Here is a 25,075-nt window from a genome sequence, read left to right as displayed (position 1 = left end):
TCCAACCTTTAGAGTAGAACTGCAACATCAGGTCGTCCCGCCAGCCAAGCCTGCAGATTTTGAACTTGCCAAATTCCATAATCACATGAGCCAATTTCTTAAAATCAATCAGTCTCCCTGTAGCCCTTCCTCTCTCTCCTCCTCCCTCCATGATATAATATATATGAAATATATATGTGCACAACATGGATGAACCCTGAAAACAGATGAAGTGAAAGAAGCCAAAGGCAAAAGGCCACATATTATACGATTCCGTTTATATGAAATGCCTAGAGGAGGAAAATCCGTAAGACAGAAAATAAATTAGTGGTTTCCAGATGTTGAGGAAGGGGAAAATAGGGAGTAACTGGGATAGGTATGGGATTTTTGGTGGGGGGTGGGGGTCCTGGAAATGTTTTAGAATTAGGAAGTGGTGATGCCTGCACAACGCCCCCCAGTGTATTAAAAACAGTGAATTGTGGGGGCGGCTCAGTCGGCTAAGCGTCTGCCTTCGGCTCGGGTCGTGATCCCAGGACCCTGGGATCGAGCTCTGCGTCGGGCTCCCGGCTCAGAGGGGAGTCTGCTTCTCCCTCTCCTTCTGCCCCTCCCCTTGCCTGTGCTCTTTTTCTCTCAAATAAATAAATAAATAAATAAACTCTTAAGAAAAAAGCCGGTGAACTGTACACTTTAAAAGGCTGAATTTTAGGGGCGCCTGGGTGGCTCAGTCGTTAAGCGTCTGCCTTCGGCTCAGGTCATGATCCCAGGGTCCTGGGATCGAGCCCCGCATCACGCTCCCTGCTCGGTGGGAAGCCTGCTTCTCCCTCTCCCACTCCCCCTGCTTGTGTTCCCTCTCTCGCTGTGCCTCTCTCTGTCAAATAAATAAATAAAAACCTTTAAAAAAAAAAAAAGGCTGAATTTTATGGCCTGAATTTTTTAAGGCAAAGAAATGTAGTTCAAATTAGTATCTTTTATATCGACCTTCCATAAATGGTGAAATTAATTCTTAATTTAATAAGTGTAGTGGGCTGAACTGTGTCCCTCTCCCCCCCAAAAAATAAATACACATCCACCCAGAACCTCAGAATGTGACCTTACTTGGAATAAGGGCCTTTGCAGGTATCATTAAGGTTAAGGATCTCACGATGAGATCATCCGGGAATAGGGTGGCCCCTAAAAGCAATGGTGGGTGTCCTTACAAGAAACAGAGAAGGAGGGACACACGAGGGGACAGTCACCTAAGGGTGGCAACAGAGAAGAATCCTGCAGGTGCAAGCAGCAAGCAGAAGCCCAGAGAGAGGATGGAGCGGATGGGCCCTCATTCCCCAAAAGGAATCAACCTTGCCAACACTTTGCTGTCAGGCTCCTGGCCTCCAAAATTATGAGAGAAAAATTTCTATCGTATTAAGCCACCCAATTTGTGATCACTGGTTATGGCAGCCATAGAAAATGATAAAAAGGCCATCTTAGCTAACATTCAGAAATGTTATCTGATGAATAATAAAGTCAGTACAGGGATGAGCACAGGCAATGTACAAAGATAAATAGTTGATATCATTAGTCTGTCTTAGACACTAATATGTCTCCAACAAAAAAATAAAAAGTCATTTGTAGCTAAAATCTCTGAAATTCATGAAGTTAGTATTCACTCTGTTAGTAAGTTAGAGAGATCTCTGTGCTCTAGTGGAAGGCAGACTTAGCATCCCATGTCCGTGGTGAAGGGCCTGAGTCATTCCTGAGTCAGTCAAATCCCACCTCTCCTATACCTTTCCTATAACCTTAGCTAGTAAAAAAAGTGGATCTCTTTATGCAAAATAAAGCTCTCCCCCCACGTTTCTGTTTCTTTTTAGTCTCTTCCCTGATGATTTCACTCTCCTGCAATGGCTCCCCAGGACCCAGAAGACAAGTCCGAGCATCTTAGGAGACACACAAGGCCCTGGGTGATCTGGCCCCTGTCCGCTGCCCAGCTTCTCCCACCATCGCCCCCTGACTCTGGACATCAGCATGGTGTCAGCAACAGCTGACCAAGCTTTTGTCCACCTGCTGATTGCATCTGGTTATCACTGGGATCATCCCCTTCTTCAGTCTATTCGTCTATACTTCAGTTTCTCCCATTCCACGTCCACAATTTTTCCCATATCCACATACAACCTATGGTCATCATTTTTTTTCTTTAAATCAACCATCTTTTGAACTTACCTGAATTTATTTCTATGAAAAGGAATTTTGTATGATTTCAGTAGAATTTGCCACAACTGGAAGATAACAATAAAGCAAACACTGTACAATGACCATGAGGAGCCCTGAGTCAGTATGAAACAGTTGATCACTATATTATACACCTGAAACTAATATAACTATGTGTTAATTATACTAGAATTAAAATTTTTTTAAAAAGAAGAAAAAAAACCCCACTGTACAATGAAAACAAAACAGTACAACTAGGTACTATTGCTTGTACTCAACCCTGAGCTTAAGGTTTATTCTTTATTTAAAATGTAGACTAGTATATGTTCTAGGGGCATAAAGACATAATAACCTCTAATTAAGATTTTCTCCTTGATAGTGAAGGAATTGGAAGAAAAATTAAAGGGAACCCATTTTTCACCTTATGATTGAACATTAGTGACCTGTCATGCAGTACCTAGTATTTTATGTGTCCCAAGAGCTATGTGCCCCACACCTGGAAATGTTGCTTTCCCCCATGGACACTAGAAGAAGAAACTGGTAAACCTGACATTATCACCAGAACGACACGTTGCATAATCACGTCGCCCAAAGAGCAAAACTTAATTACAAGAATCAGGCTTGCTTGTGAAAGGTTAAGTGGAAAGACCACTTACAGACAATTATCATCATCTAGGTGAAATACGATGCAGATGTGAGATATTGTTGCGACCAAATGGGAACATACTCCTCAGATACAGGGCTCAATTTCCACCAGCTGTTTTCCCCCTTCTGCTACAGAAAGCGTGGGCTCCTCTCTCCCCAGCACCATCTCCAGCTTATAGGGCTGTCTTGGCTAAGGGTCCCAGCACTACTCTCAATACATGTAGCCTGGAAGATGCCCTCCTCAGACCCACACCCCCAAGGTGCCATTCACCAGGAGCTGGCCCACTTCCAAAGCCACCCTTTCTCCACTCTCACCCAGTAGGTGCTGGACCCTGTTCCCGGGCGTCGCCGATGGGGAATCCCCTGTCCATCATCACCTCGTTGGCTGCTAGACTGTGAGCTGCCATGCTCCATGCAGGCCAACGTTACTCAGGTTCCGGAGACCCCACAGTACAAACTGCCACCCTCGGCAGTGATAAAATTAGCTACAATGGCAACTAATATTTGTATCCGGCTTTATAGTATATTCATTCACCATAGTATTCTATTTTAGCTGTAAGGTATCTGGCCACATGCGGAGAGCTAGCTGGGACCTGCCAGTTAATGTCCCTGAGTCCTGACAGCCCTTCGTCGGGCCCAGCCCAGGTCATTCGGAGACGGGAGCTCAGTTCTTAGAAACTGGCAAAAGCAAGGCAGGCCTCCAGTATCAGGGGAAGCAAGGGGCTTTGAGATGATAAGGGGATGGGCGGGGTAGAAAGAGCACAGCTGCAACCCAATTATGGAGAAGAGATGCTCAGCCTCTGAAGCCGTGTAGATTTCACAATGAGGTTAGCAGTGAAATAAACAGCAAGATTGAGTCAACCCTGACTTTTTAAATTAAGCTTCTTAATTTCTCCCAAGGACAGAAAAGTACACTATATGAGAAGGGGGAAATTTGTTGGTAGGGACCAGATGTCCCCAGCCGCAGGGTGGAGGGAACGAGGGAAAAGAAGCCATGCAACTCACACGGTACCTTCCAGCACCACCGCACCTTGTTTCCGAAACACAGTATGGTCTTATTAGGAAATGCTCCCTCAGGTCCTTCCTCTGGGATGCCATCAGGCATCATCAGGCCTCCCCAATGTCCCCCCCACTTAGTCATCCTTAGCAATCACCCAGACTGCTCCATGTCATTCTCTTCTCCTCTTCTTCTCCAGCTTGGTGTATGAAAATCCCCAGTGCTATTTACCCTTCCTTCCTATCACAGATTTCTTTGAGGAATTTGAACTATTCCATTGACACATGCTTACAATGAAACATGTCCCTTTCTTTATGACCGAATTTACTTCCCCGTTTTGAAATCCGAGTTCACTTTATTTATCATTCCTAGTCTATGTTTTGCTACCTGCCTATTTAACACCAATTATGGGAATTATGCTCATCTCTCCTCCCACATGAGGAAGCCAATGAATAGAACTGATTCTTCCCAAGTCCAAGGCTATAATAGTAGTCAAGTAGTAAATAATAGTAGTAAAGACATAATAACTTCTAATTAAAATTTTCTCCTTGACAATGGGAAGAATTGGAAGAAAAAACTAAAGGGAACCCATTTTTCACTTCAGGACTGAACATTATATAATGCCCTGTCACGCACCACCTAGAAACACTTTGTATCCACCACAGGACATTTGAAAACCTGGCTTTACATCACAGATGCTGCCTCAGCACCCCAGCAGCCCCTTCCGACCAGGGTGGGAGCAGTGGCTTGTGGACCCCCACCCCAACACCCCCCCAAAGATCAGTCTCAAGGTGTGAGGGGTGTGCAAGATACCTACCTCGATATTTGCTCCCCAGTTTTTGCACCCCATCAGATGCTTTCCCTTGTTTCCTGCTTTCCTTATTTTTAAATATGTTCCCTCCCCTGGCCTGTGTCTGCCCTTTTTCTCCTCGAGGGAAATAAGCCTCAACTCAGAAGGGCTTCAGGGGAAAAGAGCTAATGACTCAGGAGAAAAAAATACAATAGGAAATATTTCCTAAAATACTGTCCCCACCATACATATTTAAGTGCTAGCTTAATGCCAGGCTCCTTTTCCCTCTTGGTCTGTTTCCAGATTCAGAAACATTCCAGAAGTCCAGTCCAGAGCGCTCATCTGCAAAGAGCCAGGACATTATTCACATCTGTATTCACAATACGCATATCTGCCAGAAGTGGTATGTGCCTGTGAAGTCACATACCCATTCCAGGGGGCACACATACAGGACATTTAAAGATTCTGATTAAATTTGTTTAAGTTGTCATTCCTTTCTTCTCTGTCGTGATTAGAAGTGGAACACTTCAAATCCAGGAAGCACACTGCCCTGATCTGAGTACCTTCCTCCCTTCTGGGGATAAGGCATCTCACCGAGCTCATGAAACACTGTTTCCTGCCTGACTCTTCTCAGTGAAGGGCTGTGCTCATTTGCTCACTTCTTCCTAAGCAGATTCCCACGTGATAGCTCCCTACGTGATCCCAAATACCACAGTCACCCACACTTGGAAGAAATGCTTATATTTTCTCTACATCACATCACCCCTTTTCTTTTTTTCTTTGAATTCCAGGATAGTTCATATACGGTGTTCTAGTCCTTCCACGTGTACAATATAGGGACTCTACACTTCCACATCCTACTCAGTGCTCATCACGGGAAGTGGCCTCTTCATCCCCTCCACCTACATCACCCTTTTTTGATGGAATTTTCACGCAGCAGCCATGGCTTGGGTTCAACTATCGAGGAGACTCTACAATGATCTAATATGCTGATTTGTGTAGCTTTTGCATTTCCCCCACAACTCTAGAAAACCAGAGGAAGCTTTTGTCCCTGTTTCTCTTCTTCTGTGTCTGTTGTGAGACTTCCACTCTTTCACATAAACTAAAGGGGTAACTTGCAAAAAGCAACAAGGGAATCAAGCTGAGCACTTGCCTGCAGCTCAGCCAGCTTGGCTTTGAGCTCTGTGTTCGCTTCTCGACACGCACTCAGCTCCTTCTGCAGCCTCTCCACCCTCTTCTGCAACTTTCTTAGGGTGAGATTGGCCTCGTCCCTCTCCACAGCCAAGGCCGAGCGCACCTGCTTCTCCTCCTCCAGCTGGGCGATTTTCTGCCGCAGGAGGCCCATATGTAGTTCTTTGCTCTCCAGCCTTTCTTTCTGAGTCCTGAGCTGATTTGATACAAACAGGAATTTTTTAAAAAAATAATCACTGAACAGTCAGTAAATATAAATGAATCACTCGGATCATGTTGATCTTTATCTACACTTCAATAAGACTAATTTGTAAACCACCAGAAAAGGTTATTGGATTCCTTTTCCCGATTACATGTTTTATTCCTATTTTTCCAAGAATTAATTCTGTAGCTGCAAAGGATGAGACAAAAGAGCCACAGAAGACACAGAGAGAAGTAGGCTTTCAATATCTGATTCCCTCCCACAGTATGTACAGCATAATAGACACATAAAATTACTTTTAAAACTACTAAAATGGGCTTATCAAGATCAGAATAGGGTAGAGGGGCAAAATCCTCTCCACCACCCCATGGCAACTATACTTACACTGATCTTTTCTAAAGGAAGCCAGAGTGCAGGTTAGTACCAAAAACCTAGACTGGCTAATTTCAGTCCCTTAGAACCAGACTGAGCAACACCAAACATGAGAGTTGATCTATTTTTAAAGTAAGCTATACCAGGGAGAGTTTAGAGAAACCTTTGCTTACATGTTTAAAATCTTTAAAATAGAAGGGACATCAAGAAGGTTTTAGTTCGGGCGCCTGGGTGGCTCAGTTGGTTAAGCAACTGCCTTCAGCTCAGGTCATGATCCTGGAGTCCCGGGATCGAGTCCTGCATCGGGCTCCCTGCTCGGCAGGGAGTCTGCTTCTCCCTCTGACCCTCCCCCTCTCATGTGCTCTCTCTCTCAGTCTCTCTCTCTCTCAAATAAATAAATAAAACCTTTAAAAAAAAAAAAAAAGAAGGTTTTAGTTCATTGGTATCTTTATTATACACCTGGCCTATACCATCCACAAACCAAGCAGAGAACAAGTTCTTTAAACAGCACTTATCACTCACAGTCAAACTTGATGAAGGAAATTATGGTGGTTTTTAAAAAAAGATTATGGACTCTAAGGGGGGGAAAAAAATCCTCGTAGGCTTCATATGTCACATTTAGTGAGTGGAATATTAAGTACAGAACCCTCCTTCATCTGTTGCAAACACTGGGCATTGGAATCGTGTAGAATTCTAGAACGTTAGAGCTGAAGACTGTCGCATTTTCCCTAATTATATACTCCGCATTTGTAAAGTGTTCAGAGATGTGAAGGGCAGACTGAAACTCAGGCTTGTCTAACTATGACAGCATGGTCCATACCCAGATCCATCTTTAACAAAGCCCTTTTCATGTTTCTCTAGCCAAATTCCCTTCCTTGAGCTTTTTCACATCAAATTCCGCTCTACTGCAAAATTACACTGGTAAGTTCTGTACACTGGTAATTTTAATAATTATACAATACCTAAGAAGGAATGGTGTTGGATAAAGAGGAAGAAATCCATTATCTGAGGAGAACTCAAAGAACTATAGCTCAATTCAATGTCTCTGATGGTAATAGGGTTATCTGCTTTTTTTTAAATAAAATATTCCTAAAAATCCAGTAAATGGAGAAAAGGTCAAATGTGAATAGACTACAGTCTATAAGCCAAGAGTTTAAACATGTATTTTATTAAAAATGAACAACCTCATGAGGAAGATGTTATCCCCATCTAAAATATGAGGAAACAGAGACAGAGAGGTATGTAATTTGTCCAAGGTCACAGAGCTTCGTGGAACCAAACTGGGATCCCAGATGTGACTCATTACACAGCCTATACGCTATAATTCCACCACAGAATTTTCTCCTAAGAACTATTACAAGAACACATCTGTGTTTTGCTCTTTCTTTCACCAATGCCAATAATTATATAACTAATCATTATATTTTTATCCTTTTCATCCACTCATTCATTTATTTCGTCTAAACTGTTTCTCTTCTTTTGAGTGAGTGGAAAATTAGCTCTTCTCGCTTTACTATCCAATGCAAGAGAGTTTATTCAGGGGCGCCTGGGTGGCTCAGTTGGCTAAGCATCTGCCTTCAGCTCAGGTCATGACCCCAGGGTCCTGGGATCGAGCCCTGCATCGGGCTCCCTGCTCCACGGGAAGCCTGCTTCTCCCTCTCCCACTGCCCCTGCTTATGTTCCCTCTTTCGCTGTGTCTCTCTCTGTCAAATAAATAAATAAAATCTTTTTTAAAAAAAGAGAGAGAGTTTATCCAGTTGGAGACTGCTACATGTTTCCCAGTTCTCCTCATCTCTCTTAAGAATAAACAGTGAGTTTCTTTGCGAGGCAAGTGGCTACCCAGAGTAAAGACTACAGTTTCCAGCTTGCCTTGCAGCTAGTTTCAGCCATCAGAATCATGGGATATAAATACAAGTTTACATAGAAAACTCTGGAAGCCTCCATCAAAAGACAGCTCACACATGCTCTTTTGCATCCCTCTTCTTCATCCCTTTCTTCTCCAAAATCTGTCTAGAACACAGACATGATGATTCTAGGTACAATTTTGAACCACCAGGATGTGGACCACCCTAGGGATGGGAGATTAATGAGCTGAAATCAGCTGGGCTCCTTGAAAACTTTACAGAGCAGACTTGCCACACTCACCCTGAGCCGCCTCCCTCCAGAAATTTATGTGAGGTGGGCGGGGCCACTTCTAGTCATTTAAGTCACTTTTATTTGGGGTCTCTATTATTCAGAGTCACACATAACCTTAGGTGATATACTTACCATCCCTCAGACTTGAAACAGAGACTCAAATTCTAAGTACGTATTTGTATGTTTCCTAACTACAGTGGTAAATAGGAAAGAGGAGTACATTATTTTTCTATATTTAAGTCTCTCCGCAATTCCTTCTCTCAAGCAAGTTTCAATATCCCCTACCTTTCTCTGTAAATTGTGGGCAATAGTCTTGTTTTCAATGACTGCGTTGCTCTCAAGACGGACCAGCTGCTCCGTGCGAGCTAAAACTACATCCAGACGCATGTCAAAGCCAAGTTCAGCAGCCATCTGGTCCAATTTCATTTTCTCTGAGAGCTGATCCAGAAATTTAAGATACTAAACCCAAGAACAAAAATTAAAATGAGACACAAAAACAAAATTATCAGGTGATCTCACAGTATCCCAAGTTTACAGATAGGTCTCATTAAACCCAGTCTGTAGCCCAGCCCGGGACCCCAGTGCCTGGTAATGAATTCCTGAAGCACCATGTCCTGCTTCTTGTCCAAACTCACTTGACTCTCCTGGTCAGTGATCTTGATGTTCAACCTAACATTAGACACTCTTCGTCACCCCACCATCGGACAAATCTGGCACCATCCTGACTACATCCGCATGTCTCTGTTTTGGCTACTTGCTGCTACCATGGTGCCCCTTCCAGGTTAATCCAACCCCTGGGATCTACCCACTCACAAAACTTCCATGGCAATTTTTCCCACCTAAGTGGGCCCTGGCCTCAAATGTAAAAAAAAAAAAAAAAATGACAAGTTACCACTCCAGTCACTCCAAAATCAAAGCTCTCTCCATATAAACACACTTGGACAATGTTTTTGCTTTTTAAGTTAAAATCCTATACAAAAAACATGTCTTTAAGAGTTTTTAATGTATCATACTTTAAGGAATAACACTGTAAAACAGAGCTGTATCAAGGAAGTAAAGGTTCATATTTGAACAGGTTAGCATCACAAAACTGTTCTAGGATCTTCCTCCACTTGATTTCCTTTTTCTTTCTTCCAAGTTTTCATTTAAATTCTAGTTCGTTAACATATAGTATAATATTGGTTTCAGGAGTAGAATTTAGTGATTCATCACTTACATACAACACTCAGTGCTCATCATAAGAGGTGTCCTCCCTAATACCCATCACCCATCTAGCCCATCCCCTGCCCACCTCCCCTTCAGGAACCCTCAGTTTGTTCTCTATAATTAAGAGTCTGTTTTATGGTTTGCCTCTCTTTTTTTCCCCTTAATGTTCATTTGTTTTATTTTTTTTTTAAGATTTTATTTATTTATTTGACAGAAAGAAACACAGTGAGAGAGGGAACACAAGCAGGGGGAGTGGGAGAGGGAGAAGCAGGCTTCCTGCTGAGCAGGGAGGCCGATGCAGGGCTTGATGCCAGGACCCTGGGGTCATGACCTGAGCCGAAGGCAGACGCTTAACGACTGAGCCACCCAGGCGCCCCTCATTTGTTTTATTTCTTAAATTCCACATACGAGTGAAATCATTTGGTATTTGTCTTTCTCTGACTGACTTATTTCACTTAGCATAATACACTCTAGTTCTATCCGTGTTGTTGCAAATGACAAGATTTCATTCTTTTTTATGGCTGAGTAATATTCCATAACACACACACACACACACACACACACCACATCTTCTTTATCCATTCATCAGTCAATGTACACTGGGCTCTTTCCATAATTGGGCTATTGTTAATAATGTTGCTATAAACATTGGGGTGCATGTATCCCTTTGAATCAGTATTTTTTGTATCCTCCATTTGATTTCTGTGGTTTCTGGCCATGCCAGCCAGAGTAAGGCTTCCTAAGTGCTTGCTGGATGAGTGAACCAATCAATGAGTTTTCTGCATCATCACTTCATGATTTGGGTTCTCTCTTTGAAACTAGCCTCACCTTGCAGTAAGTCCTCATCTATCTGGCATCTCTGAGGCAATTATATGTTTAAATAAGTATAATTCCCTGATGACTGAATCATGCCAGTGTGAAGCCCAGAACTATCTATACTCTCAGTCATCAAGATGAAATTGTGAGTATTTCCAAATTTTGCTGAATGGCATATCTAAAATTTAATCTCTTCTTTGGGAGGCACAGTCATGGCAAAATACTGCTTATTGGCTGTGTTACAAGACCATGGGTTACTGTGTTGTGCTATAAGACCATAGGTTGCTTTTATTCACATCATCAATTTGTCACTTCTTTTGTTTTTGTTTTTTTTTGAAGATTTTATTCATTTGACAGAGAGAGACACAGACACAGCGAGAGGAAACACAAGCAGGGGGAGTGGGAGAGGGAGAAGCAGGCTTCCCGCTGAGCAGGGAGCCCGATGCGGGGCTCGATCCCAGGACCCCAGGACCATGACCTGAGCTGAAGGCAGAAGCTTAACAACTGAGCCACCCAGGTGTCCATCAATTTGTCACTTCTTTAAGCTGTATCAGCTCTCCCCTTGGAATTACTCATTTCTTTTTTTTTTTTTTTTTTTTTTTTTTTGAGAGAGAGTGCGTACATGAGTGAGGCGGAGGGGCAGAGGGAGAGAGAAAAACCTAAGCAGGCTCCACGCCCAGTGTGGAGCCCAACATGGGGCTCCAACTCATGACCCTGAGATCATGACCTGAGCTGAAATCAAGAGTTGGACGCTTAATAGACTGAGCCACCCAGGAGCCCCTGGAATTACTCATTTCTAACATTTGTGAATGAAAGGAAAATAACTGCTATTGTTTGTTTTGTAAATAAAATAGAATCAGTACCTTTCACGTGGAGGTATAAGGCCTCTCTTGCTATGTCTACAGGTGACCCATCCACTTAGCATGCAAAGATCTGTAACAGGCATAAAGGGATAAAGACAGGACCAAGCCAACACCCCACAGAACAAGTGCACATTTCAAGGATCTTGGCTATGCCTCAGAAAGCGAGGGTTACTCGAAGGATTTACTGTACAGCTTGTTTCTTTGAGTCACAGATTAGCCTAGATATCTTCTATTCAGTGTGAACCTCAATTACTTATATCTAAATCTCAACTCTGTACAACTTAGCTTTTCTAGTTTACACGTCCATCCCCCTCACTAGGATGTGCATGTTGTAGGCGGTTATCTACAGAATAGTCTACCAGGACGGAATCTGTTTACATAATTCGCTTTCATAACTGAGAGTTCTTTTGGCACAGTCTCAACGAAAATTAATGAATCATTACAACAAAAAAAAAAAAGGGAAGAGACAATCTACCTAAAATTTTTGCCTTTTACTATGTTTCTTCATAATTTAAGTACTATTTATTTAACTCTTCCCTAAGTGCTGGAGAAACCCAGAAAAAAAGAAAATAAAAATATCCCCTGGCCTCAAGAATCTTGGAGTTGACTGGAGAAGATGAATTAAAAACTGAAGAAAGGGGGGGGGCGGCGCACCTGGGTGGCTCAGTCAGGTAAGTGTCCAACTCTTGGTTTCAGCTTAGGTGGTGATCTCAGGTCATGAGATCGAGTTCCACAGCGGGCTCAGTGCTGACTCTCTCTCCCTCTCCCTCTGCCCCTCCCCCATGCACACACGCTCTCTCTCAAATAAATGAATAAATCTTAAAAAAAAAAAAAAAACCTGAAGATAATAAACCTAAGTGCTGTGACAGACATGGACACGTGTTGCACGAAGGAAAACTAAGCCTCTAAGGGACTCCCAGAAGAAGTGACTATTGGAGCCAAGTCTTCAAGGGACAGCTACTACCAGGTGAAGGAGTTAAGGAGAACATTCTCTCAGAGAGAACAGCAATGTACAATATGGGATGCTAAGGGGGCTCTCTCTCTCTCTCTTTTTTTTTTTTGCCAGGTAAGTGTTTTTTTTACAAATTTGAACATGGATATCTTTGGATTCAATCCCCCCACACCCTTGCAGGGCCCTGTTGGTCCGCAGACGCCTTGAGTTTGCCACCGTGGGCTGGAGAGATGGCAGGGTAATGGGAAGCCTGGAGGGGGGGACCTGGCCAGGTCACAGAATGCTCAGCCATGGTTAGAAGGAATCTGTAGCTGAGCCTGAGGGCCATAGAGAGCCCCTGCCCAGTTTTAAGATGGAGAAAGGTAAGACTAGACATGCCTCTTATTAAGACCTCCCCAGCACAGTGGGGAGCTGTCAGGTTGCTTCTGGAGTCCATGCAAATGACCATAATGCTCTGAGTCAAAGCACTGCCACTAAATACAGAGTTGGGGGCAGAGGGTATTTGAGATACCTTAAGGAGATGGAATCTATAGTGTTTAGGAATTGCTTAAAAAGAGGGAAGCACTTGGGCATCTAAGTGACTTAGTCATTAAGCATCTGCCTTCGGCTCAGGTCATGATCCTGGGGTCCTGGGATCGAGCCCCGCATCGGGCTCCCTGCTCAGCGGGAAGCCTGCTTCTCCCTCTCCCACTCCCCCTGCTTGTGTTCCCTCTCTCTCTCTGTCAAATAAATAAATAAAATCTTAAAAAAAAAAAAAGAGGGAAGCATTATGGATGACTCTGGGGCTTTTGGCTTGGACACCTGGAGGCAGATGACCTCATCATCCCTGAGGCAGGAGGGGGCAAATCTGTGGAGAGATGACCATTTCCATTTGGAATATGTTTAGTGCAAGGCACACGTGGGACATCCAGGTGGACAGTCCAGCAGTCAGACTTTTTCCAATGTAACATATTGTATTCAGGTGCGACATGTCCTTTCAAACTTAAAAAATCAACAAACACACCTTTTTCAGATACCCTTCACTCTCCCCAATATCTCCAGTCTACCCCTTCATTCATAAAACCACTACTTGGTCCAAATATTTATTAGCTTCCATTCTGCACTATTCTAAGAATCCCTCAGCTGGGCTCTCTGCCTTTAAGTCTCTAGGTCCTCAGAGCCAGTCTGCTTTCAGAGACTCAAAACCCTTTCTTTTACTTTCTTTTACTCAGAAACTTTCTACAGTGTCCTGTTACCCATCGGATAAAGCCTTGGGAAATTAGCCTTCTCTATGCCAATTATTCCTACATGCTTCTAGAGCCTCCTCATGCCTCTGGCCTCACCATGCACCATGTTCAGTCTCCCCGTGCCCCACTGGCCTCCTGAGCAGCCTGGCACACCTCCGTTCCCTCCTCCTTCCTGCTGTTCCCTGTACCCTGAATCCCTTCCCCACCTCTTCTGCCTGACAAATTCCTACTCATTCTTTAAAGCCTCTCATGAATGCCATCTCCTATGTGAAAAGGGCTCATTTCCTCACACACAGAAATAGGAACTTTACCCAAGTTCCTGTTAAATTTTATACCTATCTCCATTAATTAATTATTGTGTCCTCATTTACCTGTCCCATCCACTTAGACTAGGATTTCCCACAGACCCCTTACGCATCTTTGCCTAGCCAACCCTCAATGCAGGCAAGATGTTTCCTCGGCTTTTTTAAATACAGAAAAATGAGCATGAATGAGTCTCCAGGGTACGGATTTTTTAACCTAAGCGTGTTTTTCATGCCAAATTCCAATCCCATTTGTCTTTTTCTTCCCATGCAGACTCCTGGGACCCACAAACATGTACCTTCCCATTCTATCCAATAAAACCTTTCTTTGGTCCTCCTGCTACATGTCTCTTTTTCCCTGCTCACCAGACTTCGTAAGAATCTATTTCTACATCTCTAGCCTTCCCTTCTCACTCACCCCTCAACCCAGTGCAAACTGGTCTCTGTTCACCACTCTACTAGAAGGGGGGTCCCTCGTCTTCTCACTCCACTCTCCTCGCCCACGGGGCTAGCGCCATTAGCATTTCTGAGTCTGTCCCTACTGTAACTTCAGCTTCACGGGGACATCACGTCCTCTTTCTAAAACATCGCGATGCTCAAAGTCACTTATTAGGCTCCATATTCTACAAAGCAGAGAATAAAGAATCTTCCTAATCCAAATAAATCTAGTCTTCTCTCTTGCCACAACCCCATCAGGGGTGCAGTGTTGCAGCCAAACGGGAACAATCACTCTGCACTCTGACCTAACGATGCACCTACAAGCTTTCATGCCCTCGCTCAACCTGTTGGCCCTACAGGATCTGCTCGCCTTCTCCACTAAAATCCGACTTCTCCTCCAAGGATGAACTGCATTATTCTCTCCCCTGTAAAAATCCTCCCCTTATCCAGAAGTTATCATTCCCTTCACTGAATTCCTACAGCATTTCATCAATCAATCCATCTCTTACAACACGTACAGCTTCACCATCATAGCAGATTACTAGAATGTCGGCCTCCTCTACTGAATGATGAGCCTTTTATGATCAAGAGCCTTTTATGATCAAGACTTTTATGAGATTTTATGATCAAGACCTGTGTGTTATTCATACCTTAGCCCTCAAACCATCAGGGTCTCATGTATGATGAGTTTAACTGGATTAATTTGACTCAAGAAAGCCCCCAAGAATGGGAAGATCCCCCAAAACAGTATCGGTTGTTCCTTGACATTTCCTCATTCCTCAGACGTAACCATTCTACTGAAATACTATAAAATTCGGAATATTTTCAGGTAAAATTTTACACTGCAACAGATGTTCCTACCCATGGATATACCGTCAGGTTATTACTTTTTGTTTCTCAAAATTCAAGTGATCCCGCAAAACATCTCCAGAAACCAGCTCTCCCTCCAGCTGTGTCAGCTGACCCTGAAGAGTCTCCAACTTGTTTTCTGCTTTCTGGGCTCTCTGTAGAGCTTTCTGGTGAAACCCAGATTCATTTCCCAACTGGTCCACAAGCTCAGATATTCGGGCTTCAAGCTGGGAAACCATCTGGAAACAAAGAAACAGACAAGGATAAGCCTTGTTTTCAATGCAACAAAGTGTTAAAATCTAGTGCTCAGCCCAAGCAACATAACTATTTATAACACCAACTTCCAGATTCTTTGTAAAAATTAAATTAAAAAACAGGTAATTTGATAGCTGTCTTTGCCTCTCCTTGAAATAAATATGCATTCATTATCTAATAAAATATTTCTATTGGTATTTTTAATTTTTATATAATTCCTTAAACAGGTTACTTGAGAAATTTTATGGATCATATTGACTTACCCCTAAAACTGCCATTCATTTAGGACTTTCAAAGCTTAAAGCTTGAAAAAAAAAAGTTCAGACAGAAAGTGCTTTTAAACCTATGTAAGTGTCATTCTCCAGAGAAATTCTTCCACCAGATATAGTGGATTAAAGATTATACAGTGAGTTAGTTTTGATAATAAATTTATCGGGAATTCAAGTGCATAAAGATAATTTTTCAAGCTTTTTTTAAATTTTCCATTGAATATTGGTTACTCATGCACCAAACTCCGGCGATGCTGTTTCTGTGCTGTGTACTTAAGTAGTGATGTTATCATTTTAGCATTTGAGAGGTCAAATTTAACACAGCAACTCTATGTACAAGAAGGCAGGAGAATCTGATTGCTACCTCCTCTCCTACAAAATGAAATCAGTTTCTCCATTAAAGGCCCCACTTCCCTCCACACACCCCTCACTTGCCCAATGCTTCCATCCCTTCCTGAAGTTTCTCTCTGTCCTGATATTCCTTTAACCAAGAACATTAGTTTACCAAACACCTCAGGTACGCTCTGAGAATAATCAAATTGATTCTACCAAATCCAGTTTTCATGAAACATTGAATTCTATAAAAACACCAAGTTTGGGGTGATAAATTTGTTTTGTTTTGATGGTTTGTTTCAGAAGAGGAAAAGAAAAAAAATAGATATTTACATAATACTCAGTACCATTCTTGCAAAATTGAAATAATTTGGGGCATCTGGGGGGGCTCAGTCAGTTAAGCATCTGCCTTCGGCTCAGGTCCTGATCTCAGGGTCCTGGAATCAAGCCCCATGTCAGGCTCCCTGCTTAGACGGGAGTCTGCTTATCCCTCCCCCTCTGCCCCTCCCCCCACTTGTGTACTCTCTCTCTCTCTCAAATAAATAAAATAAAATCTTTAAAAATAATTTTTTTAAATTGAAATAACTTGATGGTTTCAGGTTTACAATTTCAGTTAAAAAAAATTCTGCTTATCTATCTATAACCATTTTGTTTTGTTTTTTTAAATAGGCTCCACGCCCAATGTGGGGCTCAAACTCATGACCCTGAGATCAAGGGCCGCATGCTCTACCAACTAAGCCAGCCAGGCACTCCTATCAATAATCATTTTTAAAAGCAAGAAGACACTCAAGCCATCCTCAAATATTTTGAAAGGCTATTATATGGAAGAATAATAAGGTTTGTTCTGAGCCCTCAGAGCTTAAGGACCAACAGATATAAATCAGAGAAATAATTCCACTTCAGTATAAGGAAGAATTTCTCCTGGTCCCCATAATTACAAAGTAATACATGCCCACTATAAAAGATTCATTAAGGATTTTAAAAAGTATAAATAAGAAAAAGAAATAATCCCCACCCAGAGAGAACAACTATTAATGTTTTCAAATAGGGTACTGGGGTTGCTCAATCAGTTAAGTGTCCGACTCTTAATTTCAGCTCAGGTCATGATCTCGGGGTTGTGAGATCGAGCCTCACATTGGGTTCCATGCTGGGCATGGAGTCTGCTTAAGATTCTTTCTCTCTCTCTTTCCCTCCTGCTCTATATTTAAATCTATTTTTATGCACTGTTAAAACAGAGTTGAGATACTATATTTGCAATTTTACGTCTTTGTGTTTACCTGATATTTTAAGCATCTTCCCATGTCTGGCAGTGGATTCCTAGTCACTGGAGATGGTAAGAAATTGGCCAACCATGTGTTAACAGTGTTATGGAGTGGACTGAAGGGCTACAATCAGGAATGTTACACTATCGAATCTCTAAATGCTCTAATCCTGTGCTTCCATGGTTCTCAAGGTCCCCGGTCTGTAATTCAATTAATTCTGTACTGCTATGGGTACTTGAAATCAAGTATTTGGTGGCAAGCTGCTTAGCACCACATCAAAGGAATTATATTCTCCAAGGGAATTTCAAATTTAATTACAGAGTATGAGCCTCCGAGAACCTCAGGTTGTTTTTTCCTACCATCAGCACTTAACTGATAATAGGTGTGATCTTAATGCAAGAGTCTTGGTACAATACACAAAGTAACTTACAAAACAACAGCCATCAAACAACACCCCAAAATACGGCCTTGGGAGAGGGGGGTGCCGTTTACAGATATTACATTATCTGTATGTATTTCCCCGAAGAAAGCAATGCCTGCCATAGAGATTGATCAGTAAAGACTCCATTTTGAAGATGACCCTTCAGGCACCTACAGGAAGTTAAACTAAGGCAGTGTTAATGACCCTGAAGAAAGAAGAGGACATCTTGATGGAGACCAGACTGTGGCACGGGGTCTTTGGAGTCAGAGAGTCCTGGTCTCGAGTGCCCATTCTACTCCTCACCAGCATGTGAACTGAAGCAAGTACTTAACCTCTCTGAAACTCAGCGTCTTTGCTTTGATGATCAGATGATAACTTAGATAATGTGAGTAGCACAGTATTGCACACCCAACTGAAGTTCAACGCACTGCATTCATTCTGATCATCAGTATTTCTACCCCAGTATGTTGGTTGAGTCGGTCCTATGCTTTTGTCATAAAGAGTTAAAGGGGCCCTGCAGGAATTGTCCTTTTTCATGTTTCTCAAACCACTGGCAGCCCATAGAACCTGTTTTTCAACTGAAAACCTTTCTGGGAAGCACAAATACGGGACAATGTGCTAAATCAAAGGTGAAAGGGTTCCTCCTGGATCCTCACCCTGAGTGGACCCAAGAGGGTTCCATGGAACTTGAAGACTCAGCATAGTATAACTTTTTTTTTTAAGATTTTATTTATTTATCTGACAAAGAAAGACAGCGAGAGAGGGAACACAAGCAGGGGGAGTGGGAGAGGGAGAAGCAGGTTTCCCGCCGAGCAGGGAGCCCAACGCGGGGCTCCATCCCAGGACCCTGGGATCATGACCTGAGCCGAAGGCAGACGCTTAACGACTGAGCCACCCAGGTGCCCCAGCATAGTATAACTTTTAAAACCACCAGTATGGAGATGGCTGAACCATGCAGAATCTATAAACTGCCCTGCCAAAAATTCTTGTGTCCAGAGAGGAGCAAACAGCTGAGAAGCTCTCCACATTCTAGGCGACAAAGAACTGAGCTTAGTTAGGTCTCGGTACATGTGAGAACACCATTTTTTTCTCAGAGCTAAATGTACATAGATTTATTCAAATAAATTAACATCCCAATCTGACTCGGTTCTTGGGAACATCAAATGGGTGCCTGGGTGAATATACGTGTCTTGCCAAAACTGTAAAGATGGGTTGTATTTTTAACACCAAGAACTCCAAAGAATCAGTAAGCTTTTCTTTCTTTATTTTTTTTCTTCTTTTTCTTAGTATCATCTGTTAACATATCCCTGATATTCCGTGGGACAAAATGTGCCAGGGATTTCAACACTAGCGATGTAGGGAATGGCGGGGGGGCGGGGGGGGGGTTGGATTATAGTAAAGAAAACATACTTCATAAAACAAAAAAGGCACGGAAGTAAATTATTCTTCAACAACAAGCAGCCTGTTTTTTGGAAGTGAAGTCATAATGCCCTAAAAGAATTAATTCACTTGCGAAGGACAAGTAGTTGTTGATTTCACCAGAGAGGCACTTTTGCCCTAAGATTAAACCAAATGGAAGACAAGAGTTCTAAACTGAGGAAGAGCCACTTGGGTCACTTAAGGACCAGTGCCTTTTGGACATAAAACTCTTTTCTCCTTATTCAAGCTATAACTTTTACTGAGGAAATATATAAACTATGTTGTCAGGAACCAGCAATAAAATATCAATCAATTTTTTTTTCCTTCTTATCAGTTTGTTTGCGTAACCTTATTGACTGGCTGTCCCCACTCCCTCCACCTTTGTGCATGTCCACTTTTGCTACAGGTTAAATTGGGTCCTCCAACAAAGAGGTATGTTCAAGTCCCCCAGTACCTCAGAATGTGCCCTTATTTGGAAATAGAGTCTTTACAGACCTGGGTCCTAATGCAATACGACTGGTGTCCTTACAAAGAAAGGAAAAATTGGGACACAGAGACACACACAAATAGAGGGAAAATAATGTGAAGATACAGAGAGAATTCCATCCATAAGCCAAGGACTACCTGAGGCTACCAGAAGCTAGGCGAAAAACCCGAAACAGATTCTCCCTCACAGCCTCGGAAGGAACGAATCCACCATGATTTTAGACTTCTAGCCTCCAGAATTAGGAGACAACACACCTCTATTGTTTAAGCCACCAAGTTAGTGGTACTTTGTTATGGCCATCCTAGGATATTACTATACTGTGATGCTGGAAGAACCAAAATCTCTACCTTTTCACTCTCCCAGACGGCCCTGTCACCAGGAGTGGCCATATGACATAATTTGGGGCAATGAAATGTAGTGGGAGACTGCCAAAGCTTCTAGGTAAATGTTTGATTTAGTGTATTGGAGGATTAAGAAGAGAGCAGAATGATTAGATCAGATGAGGGAGCAGGGGGGTGTGTGGAGCTCATCTCAGGTCCTTTAGGGCATCAGGCTGGATCCCCACGGCTCCCAGAGAGCCACTGAACCAAGAAACACTCCAGCAGAGGAAAGAAAGCCTTATGTGTGCCTAAAGAAGAACAAAAGAGCTGTCTAGATAAACATTTCTGAGCTTGTATGAATTATCTTTAACTTAAGAAATGACAGGGGCGCCTGGGTGGCTCAGTTGGTTAAGCAACTGCCTTCGGCTCAGGTCATGATCCTGGAGTCCCTGGATCGAGTCCCGCATCGGGCTCCCTGCTCGGCAGGGAGTCTGCTTCTCCCTCTGACCCTCCCCCCTCTCATGTGCTTTCTCTCATTCTCTCTCTCTCAAATAAATCAATAAAATCTTTAAAAAAAAAAAAAAGAAAAAGAAATGACATAGAAATCAATCATAATCATGTCCTCTCTGTACATAATCATTTCTCATCCAGATGATTAGCAGCTAGGAAACATCTAAAAGCAAGAGAAAAATGTTTGCCTTGAAATTCCACACTAAAATCTGAAAATGTCGCAACTTTCTGTCATGTGCAAGACATCATTATTTCAAAAACACCTGTTACAAGGGTACTGAAATTTCAGGGCTAAATAACATCTACACTCATTTAGAATTCCTAGGAACCCAACAGTAGGGCATTCCTCTAGGAGAGCGGTTTCCAACTGGCGATAATCTTACCCTCCAGGGATATTTGTCTGGCGGCATCTTTGGTTGTTACAAATTGAGGGGAAATGGTGCAACTGGTACCTAGTGGGCAGAAGCCAGAGATGCCGCTCTATACCCTACAGTGTACAGAACGGGCCCACGACAAAGGATTATCCAGCCTGAAATGTCAATAGGGCCAAGCCTGAGAAACCCTACTCCAAGATCTGGTAGCGCTTTTAAAAAGAGAATTTGGTTTTGCTATAAGCAGAAAAGCAAGGAACAAGCAGAAATGACTTACTGAAAAAGTGTGGGTGGTGCCCTGAATTCTACAGAGGACTGCAAACACAGGAGAGTCAAAATGAACAGCAACAAGGTAAACAAGAAAAGCAAGGTTCAGAAAGTAGGAGTCGACCTGAAATGGCGAATTTGCCAGGCCCCGCCTAAACCCACCCTTGGGCCTCCCCGGGGGTATTACTCAACTGCTGAGTGTGTGTTTAACCAAGGTAACTGTCCAGGGGTGCACAGCCTCCTCAACAAACAGGTTCATCAATTTGTAAATCTCCCAATCTTCAGAAACATTTCTAAGACAATATATGAAATCCATTTTCTCCTAATTTTACTTAAAGATGAGTCACACAAGACCCCAGCTATATGCTTGATTTCAGGCTCTTAAATAGTGAGAACAGCTATTGAAAAAAATTACAGGGTAGAAGAGGCAGACAAAGGCACTAAAAAGACTCTGAATCATTCCGATTTTTATGGGGGGTTGGGGAGAGGAATAGCCAGCTTAACCAATTTACATCATTTTGCTTTAGAAAATAAACATATACATCATGCTGACAATTTTATGCCATGTTTCACATGCTGAATTAAAAGAATTTGAGGAAAACATTTGGGAAAACAGAAGAGGGAAGCAATAAAACAAAATGGTGAAGAACCATTAGCTATTGAAGTACACTGAAGTACCTGCTAGTCAAGGTAAATAACCGACTGAAGTATTTCTCAGTCCTGGAAATAATTTTCTTCTCCAATCCAGTACCAACCACGAGAAAAACTGAGTTACTCTCAGAGACCTGCACATGTCACAGGATGACCATTTTATATCCATAAAAAGAATCCTACACTTGGACAAAAGGGTCACTTGGGTTGCTCCTAAGAACACACATGAATTCTGGAGAATTTTTTTTAAGATTTATTTATTTATTTGAGAGAGAGAAAGAGTGAACGAGAGCAGGGAGGGGGACAGAGGAAGAGGGAGAGAGAGCCTCAAGCAGACTCCATGCTGAGTAGGGAGCCCCACTGGGGCCTTGATCTCACAACCCTGAGATCACTACCTGAGCTGAAACCAAGAGCCGGATGCTTAACCAACTGCACCACCCAGGCACCCTGAATTTTGGAGAACTGTTAAAGGGAACTGAAAATGTTTGATCATTAAAGGAAATTGTCAAATTCAATCACGAACTCTGAATTAGTGATTTCTCTGGGTATTTTAGAAACATCAAAGGAGGGAAAAATACAATTTCTCCCTCGGACCAGCATGAACTCATGGAAGAAACAGATCACAATGGAATTATACCTAGGATTTGGATACTGTTCACTTTAAAACCTCATTAATAAGGACTTCAATAATTTGGATTTGATAGTAATTTAAAGAGTCAGGTTGACGTTGACACAGCTAAGCAAAGCTATGTAGTAAAGGAGAATTATTAATAGTAGAAACAAGATAACAAAATTCAACAATCTTCAATCTCATATGTGAATTAAAACATCTTTCTCCATGTGTTAAATAAGTCCCTTAAAAGACTGTTCAGGCACCACTATGAAGAGGAGGACAGAGAAGAAGAGAAGCAGGGACAGCAAGAGTCAATATTTATCATCATTATTGGCCAGGTAGTGTGTTAAGGACTTCATAACCATTATTTTTCATTTAATGCTTTCAGCAAACAATAACCTTATGAAGCAGATACTCTTCCAGGTCTAGGAAACCTTGTCTGCAATTCCAAAACCCCAAAGCATCTGAAAACTGATGGCTTTTCCCATCACTCACTTGCTGATAAAGCTTGACCTGATGGGATTTGGCAGCAAACCCTACCCCAAAGTGCCACGAAGCTTATGGTCCTGGTGCAGTCCACGCGATGGAGCCGCCACGGGCTTTGTTGCAGAACGATGAATGTGGTTGATTATGGGATGCTGCCCCAGACCCCACTGAGGAGGAATGTGTAAGAGCGTTCTCTCCATTACCATTCTGTGTTACTATTTTACCTTTCAAAATCCTGAAAAATTCTGAATTCAAAAATACACCAGCCCCCGGCGGGTTCAGATGAGGGGTGTGGCCCCAGAGCCTTCCCTGTCCAGTGGATGAGAAAACACAATCTCAGAGGCTGTCACCTTAGGACCCTGCCCACGTCACACCTAGAGTGAGCAAGTGTGCAGCAGAGACAGGATTGAGCACACGTAGCTCTGACTCCAGAACCCACATCGTAGTCAGCTGTCACTTAAGTGACTCTCCAGGCTCCCAAAGTATGCTATATAATTGAAAGTAATAAAAGCCACATTTAAATGATCCAGCAAATTACTGTCCTCAAGAATCTTACAAGCGGCCACCTCCCACTCACCCTTTTCCTGCTCTCTTCCTGGCTGGTCATTTCTCGGATCCTTTCCACAATGGCATCCTCCGTGGGCCCCGTCGTGTCCCCGCTGCCTCTAAGCAGGGCGGCGACTGCCTCCCTAAATGAGGAGTACTGGGTTCGCGAGGCTGCAGCCGCATCCAGACTGGCCTCCAGACTCTTCTCCAACTCACAAGATCTTTTCTTCAAGAGGCTCAGCTCCTGCTTCGAAGCATCCCAGACCCGCTGGCCAGCAAGCAGCCTTTCTTGGAGGATCCTGACTTCCCTTTCAAGAACTTCTTTGGTCTCTACAGCATGGAGCAAGTCCTGAAACAATTACAGACAGTGAAGACAGGAACCTTAGCAGCCACTGAGGGACACCCGCGTTTGCTTTTTATTTACCTTGCTTACAGACTTCATGGATTTAGGATTAATTCTTTACATTCCCTGTTTAACTGTAAGCTCCCCACCATCTTTTCCTGAAGTTATTGAATTGTAAAGGCAATGTCAGCTAACTGTAGGGGTCTAAGAAAGAGAAGGGATGTAAAGCCAGAGCTAGGAAAAGAAGGACACTGACTGGTAAGCCTTTTCTGTGTGGACCTTGAGAAAGAGTTAATAAAAACAAATTGCTGGCTAGCATGCTGGTAAGAAGCAATCCATAGATAGAAAATGTTTACAGAATTATCTGCTCTAGAGCTTGACATACATGGAAATTGATTCTGACTAAACAGTAAACTTTCAGAGTCCTACCTACTAAAAGTGTCCTATGCGCTAAGAATTGTCTGAATAAAGATGCCTCCTTAATACTATTCTAAATAGAGTAGTGTTTTCATAAAAACATCACTGCATAAAGGGAAATCAGATCTTTCTTTCAACATTCATTTACTGTGTATCTCCTTGTCTCATAAAATGGATAGAACCTGAAGAAGAGAGAGAGAAATATCCAGCCATTCAGTGGGTGGGAGATTTAAAGGAGAGGGAAATAAAGTACCACACTGAGAATAATAATTTGAAAGGATATAACGTGTATTGTTAGGGCCACAAAAATAAATGAAGGGCATAAGGGAGGCTACCTGTGCACCTACTTCTATTTACTATAATCTAGAAGGGTCCAAAGAGGCATAAAAGGGGCATCTTGAAAAGTGATTTAAAAAAAGCAACTTGTTGGGGCGCCTAGGTGGCTCAGTTGGTTGGGCGACTGCCTTCGGCTCAGGTCATGATCCTGGAGTCCCTGGATCGAGTCCTGCATCAGGCTCCCTGCTCGGCGGGGAGCCTGCTTCTCCCTCTGACCCTTTCCCCTCTCATGTGCTCTCTGTCTCTCTCATTCTGTCTCAAATAAATAAATAAAATCTTTAAAAAAATAAATAAATATAGGGCGCCTGGGTGGCTCCGTTGGTTAAGCGACTGCCTTCGGCTCAGGTCATGATCCTGGAGTCCCAGGATCGAGTCCCGCATCGGGCTCCCTGTTCGGCAGGGAGTCTGCTTCTCCCTCTCCCACTCCCCGTTTGTGTTCCCTCTCTTGCTGTGTCTTTCTCTGTCAAATAAATAAATAAAATCTTAAAAATAAATAAATAAATAAATAAATAAATAAAAATAAATAAATAAATAAATAAAGCAACTTGTTGACAGGGATTTCTAAAATACCCAAGTTCACATTAAATAAGAATAAGCAACTTGTTAACCAGCACTGCTACA

At 42.6% G+C, this 25,075-nt stretch overlaps 1 protein-coding gene across 3 annotated transcripts in view; it reads right to left on the bottom strand.

Moving 5' to 3' along the window:
• Positions 1–25,075, bottom strand: part of CCDC170 (coiled-coil domain containing 170) — a 103,783-nt gene that overhangs the window by 17,490 nt on the left and 61,218 nt on the right. For all 3 annotated transcript variants that reach the window (XM_045865756.3, XM_045865758.3, XM_045865755.3), the window contains 4 exons: positions 23,390–23,707; positions 15,187–15,387; positions 8,782–8,955; positions 5,749–5,982 (listed from right to left, as the gene is read on the bottom strand). In XM_045865756.3, the coding sequence (XP_045721712.3) occupies positions 5,749–5,982; positions 8,782–8,955; positions 15,187–15,387; positions 23,390–23,707 (927 nt within the window). The remainder of the gene's footprint in view (positions 1–5,748; positions 5,983–8,781; positions 8,956–15,186; positions 15,388–23,389; positions 23,708–25,075) is intronic.

The sequence above is a fragment of the Mirounga angustirostris genome, unplaced genomic scaffold, assembly GCF_029215605.1.
Source record: "Mirounga angustirostris isolate CCGP_5_RB_7025 unplaced genomic scaffold, mMirAng1.0.hap1 SCAF_8, whole genome shotgun sequence".
NCBI lineage: Eukaryota > Metazoa > Chordata > Mammalia > Carnivora > Phocidae > Mirounga > Mirounga angustirostris.
Note: the sequence above shows the minus strand (reverse complement) of the source record. Positions and strands in the feature narration are given on the sequence as shown.